The sequence below is a fragment of the Bos indicus x Bos taurus genome, chromosome 2 (genome assembly GCF_003369695.1).
Source record: "Bos indicus x Bos taurus breed Angus x Brahman F1 hybrid chromosome 2, Bos_hybrid_MaternalHap_v2.0, whole genome shotgun sequence".
NCBI classification, from domain to species: Eukaryota; Metazoa; Chordata; class Mammalia; order Artiodactyla; family Bovidae; genus Bos; species Bos indicus x Bos taurus.
Window position 1 is genome coordinate 24,518,986 of NC_040077.1, and position 12,795 is coordinate 24,531,780.

Genomic DNA, 12,795 nt, shown 5'->3' on the forward strand with positions numbered 1-12,795 from the left:
AATGAAATATCACCTCACACTTACTGCATTGTCCGTTAGTAAAAAGACCAGACACGACAAATATCATCAAGGATGTGGAGGAAAGGGAACCTGTGTACACTCTTGGTGGGAAAGTAAACTGGTACAGCCACCATAGAAAACAATACGGGAATTTCTCAAGGAGTTAAAAGAGCTACTGTAATCCAGCAATCCTACTTCTGAGTATGTATCCAAAGGAAATAAAATCATCATCTCAAAGAGATTATCTATATTCTTGTTTATTGCAGCATTATCATAGTAGCCAAGGTATAGAAACAAGTGTCCATTGACAAAAGAATGGTTAAAGAAAATGTGTCGTGTGTGTACACACACACACACACACACATACATACATCTCATTCCACATTTATGCAATGGAATACTATTTGACAACAACAGAAAAGGAGATCCTGTCATTTGCAACTGCATGGCTGAACTTGGAGGGCATTCTACTAAGTGACATAAGCCAGACACAGAAAGACAAATACTTCTGCTGCTGCTCCTGCTAAGTCGCTTCAGTCGTGTCCGACTCTGTGCGACCTCATAGACGGCAGCCCACCAGGCTCCCCCGTCCCTGGGATTCTCCAGGCAAGAACACTGGAGTGGGTTGCCATTTCCTTCTCCAATGCATGAAAGTGAAAAGTGAAAGTGAAGTCTCTCAGTCGTGTCCGACTCCTAGCGACCCCATGGACTGCAGCCTACCAGGCTCCTCCTTCTATAGGGTTTTCCAGGCAAGAGTACTGGAGTGGGGTGCCGTTGCCTTCTCCGAAATACTTCCTGGTATCACTTAAAAAATAAAACATTGTACATGTAGAAATAGAGTAGAATGATGATTATGATTGGAGGGGGTAGGAGAAATAGGAAGAGGCTGGAAAAAGGGCATAAATTTTAAGATGAATAAAATCTGAAGATCTAATGTATAACATGGTGATGAAAATACTGTATTGTATAATTGAAATTTTCCAAGAGTAGAACTTAAGTGTTCTCGTCAAAAAAAAAAGTATGTGAAGTGATGGGTGTGTTAGTTAACTCAATGGTGGGAGTCCTTGCACAATGTATACATATATCAAATCATAACTTTGTACGCATTTTAAATATACTACACTTTTATTTGTCAATTATACTTTAATAAGTTGGAATTTAAAAAGTAGAGGGGTGGGAAAGAAAACTACTTTGTCAAATCATGTGTGTGCTTAGTCGCTCAGTTGTGCCTGACTGTGGCCCCATGGACTATAACCCTCCTGGCTCCTCTGTCCATGGAATTTTCCAGGCAAGAATACTGTAGTGGGTTGCCATTTCCTGCTTCAGGGGATTGTCCTGACCCAGGGGTCGAACCCGCATCTCTAAGTCTTCAGGATTGGCTGGTGGGTTTTTTTTACCACTAGTGCCACCTGGAAGTCCTTGTTAAACCATGCTAGTTGTTTATTTTGTACTCTATCTTTCATATATTTTTACCAGTTGATTTTTAGTTTCCCTGCTTCTGTTGGTATTTTCAAGAAAATCCAAATATGTGTGATGATATTATTAAATTTTTTAAAAGTTAAGATTATTGAAAGACTTAGTAGATTTGATAAACTTGTTTCTAGCTTATCAACCTGCTAAGAAAATACTTAAAAACTTGTTTTATTGTTAAATATCATACAACTATGGACATATTTATATGTATGTTTTATAAAACAAATGTATAGTTTAATGAATTACGAGTCAAACCAATTTTAATGTCTTTCAACCACTGTTGAGATACAGAAAAATATAATTAGTAAAAGGGTGAAACTTCTATCAAAAGCTATTTTAAATGTCAGAAAAGGGTAAAGCAACATTGATTTGTAGGCTTTTATAAATAAATAATAATGCTAATTGCAATGTTTAATATATCTTCTGTGAATAATATTTATATATTTAGATAGGAATATTGTTTCCAAGGGGTTCCCTGCTGGCTCAGACTGAAATCCAAAGGGAAGATACCCTGGAAAAGGAACTGGCAACCCACTCTAGTATTCTTGCCTGGAGAATTCCATGGACAGAGGACCTGGAGCACTACAGTCCATGGGGTCACAGAGTTGGACACAGCTGAACAACTCACTTTCATTATTTCCAGAGTTGCAAATAGTGTGAAAATGGCATCTAATAGCACTATTATGATGTTGTGATAACAAATTTATTTGGATTGTGTCATATGTCCTAGGAAAGAAATGCTCTAATTTTGACTTTTAAGTAGTCCTTAGGGTATTACTTGCATTTAAAAAAATTTAATTACTTAATTAATTTTTGGCTGTGCAGGGGCTTTCTCTAGTTGCAACGAGCGGGGGCTTCTCGTGTTGGAGAGCATGGTATCTAGGGGGCGTGGGCTCAGCAGTTATGGCACACGGGCTTAGTTGCCCCACAGCATGTGGGATCTTCCTGGATCAGGTATCAAACCTGCATACCCTGATTTTGGCAGGTGGATTGTTAACCACTGGACCACCAGGGAAGCCCACTTTTTAAATTTTTTTAAAAATTTTAATTGATATCACCTACTACAAAGTTTGGCTGCCCAATAGTTGAAAAGTTCCACGATCTTCTGGATTGTTCTACAGTTTGTGGGTATCACTCAAAGCCACATAGAGTGATAGATGAACAGTGCTTATGCAATTTGTTATTCATAACTTTCATATTAGAATTTGAGCTGTGGTTGGTTGAATCTAAGGACATGAAACCCTCCGATAGGGAGAGCCACCTGTAATCTAGAAAGTGCTCTGGGATGACAAGAACTTCTTCAAGCAGGAGAGTTACTATATATTTTAAAAGCAAAAACTTAAAGCACTGAAAAGATAACTCTATTTTCAGTAATGAAAACTTTTCAGGTAAACAAAGGTTTTCCCCTCCCCACCTCCCTTTTTATTGACATTCTGTGACTCACTTTTCTTCCTGAGGAATAACATGTAGTAAGTATATTTTCAGGAAAATGTGCTTTTTGAAAAGACATGAAGAGTTTTGCTGTACATTCAAAGATGTGTATTATTCATTTTTAAAGTAAATGCATGTACAGGAAGGATGTCCCTGCTTTTCTAAAACACACATTGGGGTATGCTTCCATCAGCCTGAGGCCCTGTTTCTGACTTCTCCCTCCAGGAACTACAGTTGGAACATGCAAGGCAAGCCTTTGCTCTCAAAGACAAAAGCAAAAGTGGCCTGATTTCTGGTCTGGATTTCAGTGACATTATGGTTACCATCCGGTCTCATATGCTCACTCCCTTCGTGGAGGAGAACTTAGTTTCAGTAAGTAAAAAGCAATGACTTCAACTTTCTATTTCCTCAGACCTTTGAAACCATTGTCCTGGATTGCATCCCTCGGCATGTCTCCCTCTCATCTGTTGTAACTTTACTCTTAGTTGGTAGGAGGTAATCAGATGTGTGTCAGGGAGATGTGTGTGGGGGCGGGGTGATAGTGAATAGTTTTCCCCCAGATCGGCACCACAATCTTGCTCTCATATATTTCCAAATTGTTTATTTCCATTTACAGAGTCCACCTAAAGAAAACAGGGGAGTATGTAGACAAGGGTGTGCAATTACTTTTTCCCAAGGGCAGTACTTCTCACAGACACTACTGCCTTCACCTTTGGCCTCTTTCCATCCCACCAGGCTCCCAAAGCCTTGCTATAAGGATGGCTCCTTCCTTTGTTGCCTGCAGGGTGCTGTTTGCTAGAGGGATCATCACTGGCCTCCACACTGTTTTAATAACCATGGCTGTGGCAGAAGGTACGGAGGAAATATGTGGGCGTCAGCCTCTGTGGCTCACTCCTCTCTCTGCCCCTTCACCTGTGCACTCAGTCTGCATGGACCAGTTTTTTGTTCTTTAAACTGCTAAACTCTGTAAAGTAAGCATCTGGGCCAATAGCAAACTGATGTCATCCACTTCCTCACAAAGAATGGTGAAACTGTCCTCACCGGTTTTCTTGTTCCTGTATTGTACTTATGTGTAAGTTTTTGATTGCTGCTTGTTTTAAATGGAGGGAAGCCAATGAGCGCTTTTGTTGTCTCAGCTGAAGATCATTATCCCTGATTTGGACCAGGGTAGAAAGATCAACTTCTGTTCTTTTTCTTCAGTGAATTTGAACATGGAGCATGTCACTTTCTCCTATACATTTCACCTCCTTGACACCCATCTCCCACTCCCCTACCCTCACCTCGTACCCTAGCCAAAAAAATGAAAGAAGGAAGAAAAGAAAGTAAGGGAGAGAGGGAGGAGAGAAGAAAAGAAAATCCTAGAGAGAAGAGCTCAGTACCTTGGGGTGAGGGAGCCTGTTTAATCTTTTCCAGTTGGGTTAGATAGACCTTTATAGCCTGTTTACCAAATGCCATCTCAGTTTCTGGAGGCATGTGTTAAATAATTTGAATCTGGCTTTTTGGATCACTGGTATCCAAATTCAGGCTAATACAAATATCACATATATTTGGGCTAAGGCTCGTGTGTGAGGGATGAGGGTGGGAACATATGCCCATCATTACCTATACTGTCCTTAATATAGATCTTTATGATTAAGGTTGTCACACTGTCATTTCCCTAAGTATTTGAGTTTTTAATAGAGAATGTTTTTAATCATCTGGATTCCTCTGACTCTTGGCTTAGAAATTAAATGTTTGCAAGCTACGAAAAATATTCTCTTTTGAGTTTATGTCTAACTGTTGGATAGAGGGAGAAGTTACCCCTACCCTGCAGAGTAGGGTAGGCTGTACTGTCCCCCTTCTTCCCCAGGCATGAGAGAGCCTCTTTAGCACTGTTCCACTAAAGACATATTTATAGCAAGTAAATCCTCCCTAGATTTTCTCTACATCTTTTTGGAGTTTTTTGGTAGTTTTACATTTTGTCACAGAGATTCAGCGCTCAGCACAGAGCATTCTATATGTTAATTATAACAAGAAGCTTAAAAAAGAAAAGATTAGTAAAGTTGATAAAGTGAAATAGTCTTAAAATTTAAAGTTACCACTGGTTTTTGTATATAGGTGTGGAAAAAAAAAAACAAGTTTAAAAAATGTTTCTTATTATTGTCTGTTGAGGTTTGGATTATCCAGAAATAGCAGGAGTTTCATAGTTGAAGGTCTTGAAAATCCTGTTTAAATAATCATTGGTTTTGATCTGTGATAATTATATTTGTTGTTTTTGACCTTATAGGTAGATGAACCATGAAGTCCAACTTCCAGATGTTGCTTTCTTCCTTAACACCTAAATTACATAGACTTTCCTGAGGGCTTGAAATGCACTGAGCGTTTCAGCATGATACCGTCCTTGTGTTTATGGACTGGTTGTTTATCATTTTAGTAATGAAGATTCCTTTGGTTCTTCTTTGAGAAAGTTCAGTGTCCATAAATGTGCTTTTGTTTTTGTTTGTTTAACTTTCTGTGTTGTCATTTCCTAGGCAGCCGGAGGAAGTATCTCACACCAGGTTAGCTTCTCATACTTCAATGCATTTAACTCCTTACTGAATAACATGGAGCTTGTTCGTAAGATATATAGCACTCTAGCTGGCACAAGGAAAGATGTTGAAGTCACAAAGGGTAAGATTTTTAAAATACATATTGATGCGAATCTCAGCATTTTCACTTTTCTTTATCTAGGGTGTGAGGTTGATCTAGGTTTACTACTGTGAAGCCACATCTAGAAAGTGTGTATATTTCACTTGGACCATCATGGTCTCCAAAAATCCAGTTGGATTTAATGGGATGCCAAGGTCAGGAGTGGAAAAGTGGCTTTGACAGTTTTAAAAAGAACCGTGGCCCAGTCTGTCAAACAGGTCAGTGGCAACGGCTTCTTTGTATGAGGAAAGAGTGGCCACAGAAAGATGGGCAGGGCTACTCCTTTTGCTGAATTGTAGTGGGATGTTTTAAGTGACTGGAGAAGAGCCAGTTCTTTCATCTTGTAGCTCTGGAGACCAAAGCAAATAAACAAGATGAGGTTAGAGGAACCTAAAGCGATTGTTTTACCTCTGAAATTACTTTACCTGCTTTTACTGTTTTATCATCTTAACATTTTATCTTTTGCCAGTTTTCATATTTTTGTAATTATTTCTATGTAGCTGAACTTAGATATTGAAATTCAGTTTTAGATTTTTAAAATAATACTAAAATGCTTTTAGCTTTCAGATAATAGTTAAGGTAGAAGTTTGTTATATGTTAAGAGTCTTTGAAGATTTTAAAGCATTTTCTTTTTCTTCCAGAGGAATTTGCCCAGAGTGCCATACGCTATGGACAAGTCACCCCACTAGAAATTGACATCCTGTACCAGCTTTCAGACTTATATAATGCTACAGGGTAACTATTCCAGTAATTCCTCATGATACTTTTTAGGACAGTTACTTTAATGTGAAGCAGTGGTGTTCTTTTAGTTCATTTAATCAATAGTTTGCTCAGTATATAAGTTTCAAGAAAAAGACACGGGCAGATATGAGAAACGGGAGGAGGACGAGATAGGTGCAGACAGACTAAAGGCAGGGGGAAATGGACAAAGGGAAAGGGAAAGCAAGAAGGGGAGGGAAGAGAAAGGAAGGGAAGAAACAGAGAGGTAATGAAGGGAGTAAAGGCTGTTGAAGAGTGTGAGAGGGAAAGGGGGAAGGAAGAATGATAGAGGAGGGGGAGAGGGAAACGAGAAGTAAGTGAGGGACAGAAAAATTGATGTAATCTGGACTCTGTAGAGGTGGTTAGAAATTTTTAGAGATTTGTGGATATTTGCTTAAATTTATAAAATAAATTGAAGTACATGTTCAGGAATCTTATAACCTTTTTTTGACTCATTGTGAGTGGGCATTTTCCTAAACAGTATATACCATTTTGTGTTGGAGGGTATCATTTTCTTGAAATATGCCTGTGACATTATTGTCATGGTTATCAGCATAATTAAGCTTAGATGTTTTATGTCTCTTTTATAGACTGAAAAAACCCAGTATTTAATTTGTAAAGTCTTACACAAATCCAGATGAAAAAGCTTTGTCCGTGGGCATCCAGTAGGACCTCGGGAGAGGGGACTCAGGATCTACTAAGTGATCAGATTTTCTTAGTCAGCTTTAACAGTTATGTAAGTGTAGGCATATCTGAAAAATAGGTTTTAACCCTAGAACTGAAGACTAGTAGAAGTTGAGTGTACCATAGATAATTTATTGCCTTCATGTTACATAATAAATTGTCAAGCTGGAGTTGATACTGGATAAACCAGCCAGTCTTTGATGATTGACATGAAATGAAATGACATGAATGACATGAAATATCAGGCCCGTACCTCATCCATCTAGAATTTACATTTGTAATAAAGGTATTGAACATCCTTTATGATAATAAAAGCTTGCAAAGAGTGCTTCTCAAAACTGGATCTGAAGTGACCTACTACTACCTGGATCATGGAATACACTTATTTTAAAACAGTAGTTCATTCACTCAGTTCAAAACTCAGAGTTTTAAAGAGCCCGCTATAAAAATATCTCCCACCCCTTCTCCCTTCTACCCTTAAAGGCAACCAGTATCTATCACTTTTGTGTTTATCCTTCTCAAGATACTTTGCACTTAAGCATTAAAGATGTATGCTAAAGAAATATATTCAATGTGTACGAACTGAACAGTCAGTGTTTATACTTTGCTTCTGAGAAGAATTATTTCTTTAGTTTTTTTAATCTATTTTTAGAGTAATTAATTTGTGTACTCTCTATTATTTCTTTAGAGTCTTTTGCTTTTTGTGTAGCAAGCAAGGTCTGAAGTTTTTTTTTTTTCCCCTCTTACTAAAATTATCTGTGTGAATAGGGAAATACTACTTTTAAACCATAGTTCTTTTTTACCCTTTTCTTTCTGAAGAAAGGTGATCTTAGTATGAGGTATCGTCTGTTGGTGTCTAACAGTTCTTTCTTTCCCATATTTTTGCCTGAAGGCGCTTGACTTTGGCAGATATTGAGAGAATAGCCCCACTGGCTGAAGGAGCCTTACCTTACAACCTGGCAGAACTTCAGAGACAGGTAGGAGGCATCTCATAAACAGAATCATCTTCAAAAATGCTAAAGTAGTATGGACATGACAGCCTGAACTTTCTGAACCTATGGAAATGAAAACATGATTTACAGAAAGACTTTACTTAGCACAAAGATTATGTTTATAAAACTGTTACCCCCACCCTTATAGAGTATTCTTATGGGGCAGGTAGATTTATGTTTGTGTTTTTTGTTTGTTTGTTTTTTTCCTTCTTTTAGCTTTTTAAGATAAGGAAAATGAGAGTGTAGACACATATGGGCTTAGCTTCCCTCCCCTAGAGTAGCAGTCTTTTCCGTTCATTTGTCTAGTGATATTTAAAGATTAGTGTGAAGTTCAGTTTGTATTATCAAACTGGTATTTATAGGGTTTTTAAAATACAAGACATTCCTCTACTGAAATCAGTCTTTGAGAATCTTTCACTATAGTGTCTTATAGATTACAACAATAACACTCTTTGTGTGTCCAACTCTTTGTGACCCCATGGTCTGTAGCCTACCAGGCTCCTCTGTTCATGGGATTTTCCAGGCAATAGTACTGGAGTGGATTGCCATTTCCTTCTCCAGGGGATCTTCCCAACCCAGGGATCGAACCTGGGTCTCCCGCATTGTAGACAGATGCTTTACCGTCTGAGCCACCAGGGAAGACTCTAAAATACAAGACATTCCTCTACTGAAATGAATCTTTGACTGAGAATCTTTCACTACAGTGTCTTATAGATTACAACAATAACACAGGAAAACTATGTAAATAATGAACCAGAAAGAAAACCTTGATTATTATTACATTTTTGATAATATAGTTTTTTGTTTATGTTAAGAGTGATAAAAACAGTAAGTTCTGAGTCCTATAAAGTTATTGCAGCCTTATTTCTGGTTTGAAAAATACTCTGTTAGGAAACTAAACTCCATGATATTACCTTGAAGAGTGGAATTGAGCAGATTTTTAAAAAATCTTGTTTTAAACTGAAACCCTATTTCTGAGGCATTTGGAAGAAGCCTCAGTTGCAGTGGTGGTCATATAGTTTTGGGGCTGGGGATGAAGGTTATAGGAGGGCTAGTCCTTGTCTAACAGACATGAGACCTGTTCCCTTATGATTCTTTAGAAGACTGTGATGCACTATGAGGCTAGGAGACGTGGGGAGGGTGAAGGGAGACGGGGGCTGGAGGGGAAGAAGACAGGAGATGAGAGAGGAGGGGAGAGAGAGAGAGAGAGAAGCTACATTGGCATACCATGGAAAAGGCTGCGTCTATTTTGCTGCTACCACATTGATGAGTAGCTAGATGTGCTAGCAAAACATCAAGGTATCTGAGTGTGGTTCACTGTGGGAAGTTTCAGTAGCAAAACTTTCTTCTGTTTGAGCTCCATGGAATGATGATTCTGCCTCGGAAACAAATTAGAATGTTCAGTTTTACTCTGTGTAATAATCAGGAACTTCATAGGTATTATAAGATCTAATTTAAAGGTTGCTAAGAAATTTACCAAATAGGATTTTAGTTAAAAGTTTTTATAATAGTGCTATAGTCAGGTAAGTAAATTGAAAATGGAAACTAATTGCTTTTATATCTACATTTTATGTTAATACTTTGCCTGGGGTATAGTAAAGCTTCCTGTAAATTAAAATATATCAGTAACCCACTGAGATTTAGCCTCTTTAGTAGTAAAAAGCTCTTATTTGCTGCCTTCAAAGTTTATTTTTGTTATAAGTTCTCAGATCCTTTAAAAAAAAAATAGGTGGATTTATTCCAATTCATTGATTTATAGTAAAATTTAATAAAATTATTTAAAATTTGGAGATGTGTTAAAATATTTAAAGAGCTCTTATTGAATATAATTTTATATTTTATAGTACACATTAACGTTCGAAAAATTTCATTTCAAAAGGAGTTTTTTTTTTACTGTTATATGTCTATGAATAAAGCTTTCCTTGGGGGGTGTCCTTAATAATTGTTAACTGGGGAATATCTCATTTAGCTTATTAAAAACAGTGTAATGAATTAAAAAACCCAACCCATTTCCTCCTTTTTCAACCTTTCTGGTGCTCTTCTTCTTTTACTGGCCTTTCTTGCCCCTAGCTATTTTGCTGGAGGCCATCAATGAAGGTGGCTTTTGTAATCTTTGGCGCCCTAAGTCTGCGTTGCTCATAGTTCTGATTCCTTAGGAAGGTGTTGTAATTCTGCTACTGTTGGAAATTTTCTTGAAGACAGATTAGATTTGCCTGCCTGCAGTGGCAGCGCTGATGCTCAAAGCTCTTGTCAGTTACTTAGAAAATGGGCAGTGATAGAAACCACCATTCTCTCTTGCTGTGTTTCTGATTGGCATCCAGTGTGGTGGTGGTGTGCCTTCTCTTCCTTTTCCCTCACTGGTGAAGGGCATGGGGACCTGCAGTCTCCAGAGAACAGGTAGACATCCTGGGTGTACTTACATTGGTCCCAAAGGAGGACGCTCAGAGCCTGTGTTGTTGATTTTTCTGTCACATATCAGATAGGGTGGTCTTACTGCTGAGGGGTTGGGCTTCCCAGGTGGCACAGGTGAAGACTCCACCTGCCGATGCAGGAGACGTTAAGAGATGCGGGTTTGGTCCTTGGGTCGGAAAGATCCCCTGGAGGAAGAAATGGTACCCCATTCCAGTATTCTCGCCTGGAAAATTCCATGGACAAAGGAACTAGAAGGCTACAGTCTGTGGGCTTGCACAGAGTTGGACATGAGTGAACGATTGAACACACACACACATTGCTGAGAGTTTGGAATAAAGAAATAAAAATGAAGATTTAAAATCTGTTTTTTTCTTGTAAATAAATCATTGTAAAAACAACACATGGAAAAAACTCAAGTCATAAATAATTTTAGAATTTCATGGAAACACATATATGAATATTATTTAAGAGGGATTCAAATTAATATCCCTAGTTACAGCCATTGTAAAATCTGATCTTTACTGTCTTTGCTATCTGGTGTAAGTTTCTATGGTCCTCGGTTTCTCCTTTAGTAAAATGAGTACCTGCAGATCTAAGAATCCTTCAAGTTCCTGCATCCTGTAAAAATTATGTGAAGCAAATGGATTTTTTTCTTTTTCAAAAATTTTAATGTATCTCTGTTTTTCCTTGTAACATTAAAAGCTTTATGAGGAATATAGGCTAGGACCTCAGTAGAATAATATAAAAATATCCCTAAGTTCTTACAGCAAACAAAGTAATAAACTTCCTGCAGTTTTCAATCTAGAAAAAGCTTTTCTTAGTAAAATTATTTTAAACTTATTACTATGAAGCATTCTAAGGTAGCCATATAGACTGAAATTTTAGTGACTTGTTTTTAAAACTTCTCTAGACCACGAAATCACAGTAGTGCTAACCATAACTATGTCCATGTTACTTCCAGAAGACACTTTTGATTCTCTTTTCCTATGTTATCAAACTAGAAGTACATAATTATTTAGATTTTGTATGTAGAGTATTTCCATATAGGAGTTTTCTTGAAACCTAGACAAAAAACAGGGAGAATGGCATGTTGTGTGATCTCAGCCTGTGAAAGTTACGAAAACACATGTGCGTGATGGAGGATCTCCAAGCTCAGAAATAAAAGTTATGAGAGAGAGTTTAAGAACTTGGGCGCTGATTAGGTAACATCTTTCCTGTCTCAGTTTCATCATTTATTAAGTAGAGAGCATAGTATCCATCTCACAGGATTATTGTGAGAATTACATGAGGTCATGTGCTTATACCTACTAAGTATGCAGTACATGTTAACTGCCATTATTGTTGTGGTGGTAGTTGTTAAGTATGAGAAGGCTATCTGAGCCAACTCCAAGTTGAACTCAAATACAGATATGACACAACTCCTTCGTTCACCCTCATCTACTTTCCTTAGAAGAATCGCAAGTGAGGAAGAATTATATCTTGTGTCTTCTCCTTTATTGCCTGAAATGTTTCACCTTTTAAAGTTTTGTGCTGGCTGAAATTCTGTATTGTATTTTTTTTAATAATTTTGATTGATGGATATAATATACAAAAAAAATTCCCAGCCCACACCATACCCCAAAATCTATTCCACCTGGGGTGTTCTAAACTTGAAAGATAAAAGCTTAGAGAAGATAACATAGGAGATTATATTCATAATCAAAAGATAAACAGATTTTTACAAACAGGGCATAAAATACTTATCATTAAAAAAAAATTGAACTTCATTAAATTTAAGAACCTTTGTTCATAAAACATATCACCAAAAGGATGAGAAGACAGGCTACACAGAAGAGAAAGAAGATATCCAAATGGGGGAAGGAAGGAGGCAGGGAAGAAAGAAAGGGGGGAAAGAAAATTCTGTATCGTTAGTAAACAGAAAAAAATACATAGTAAAACTACAACTAAATGCCATTTTATACTGTCCAGATTGGCCAGAATTACATCTGACCATGGCAAGTGTTGTTTAGGAGGTGGAGGAATAGAGATAACCAATGAGAAAAATGGAAATTTTCATTTGATTAAAATGAGTTAAATAAAAGAAGGTGGGTTGCAGAGAGAAGAGAATGTGACGTTTTTGGACCATGAAGTGCTTTAGAGATTAAAGACCAATATGAGAATACGTAGACAGCTTCTTTATTTTTTCTTTACTGTATATCACATAATTTCTTTTTCAACTATATGGGGTATATTTTATCTATGATGGACCTGCTTGGGAATATACATACTTTTTAAAAGTTTTGTTTCTATGGGAAGTTATATTTAAGCTGCAGCCCACTCGCACAAGAAACTTTTGGAATATAAGATGGCTTGGGTTCTGTCAGAACATTATTAGAAT

General features: G+C 37.4%; 1 protein-coding gene across 4 annotated transcripts in view; it reads left to right on the forward strand.

Annotated features, from left to right (window-relative positions):
- Window positions 1–12,795, forward strand: part of SLC25A12 (solute carrier family 25 member 12) — a 187,193-nt gene that overhangs the window by 140,971 nt on the left and 33,427 nt on the right. For all 4 annotated transcript variants that reach the window (XM_027557614.1, XM_027557598.1, XM_027557607.1 and 1 more), the window contains 4 exons: window positions 3,130–3,276; window positions 5,415–5,553; window positions 6,213–6,306; window positions 7,907–7,991. In XM_027557614.1, the coding sequence (XP_027413415.1) occupies window positions 3,130–3,276; window positions 5,415–5,553; window positions 6,213–6,306; window positions 7,907–7,991 (465 nt within the window). The remainder of the gene's footprint in view (window positions 1–3,129; window positions 3,277–5,414; window positions 5,554–6,212; window positions 6,307–7,906; window positions 7,992–12,795) is intronic.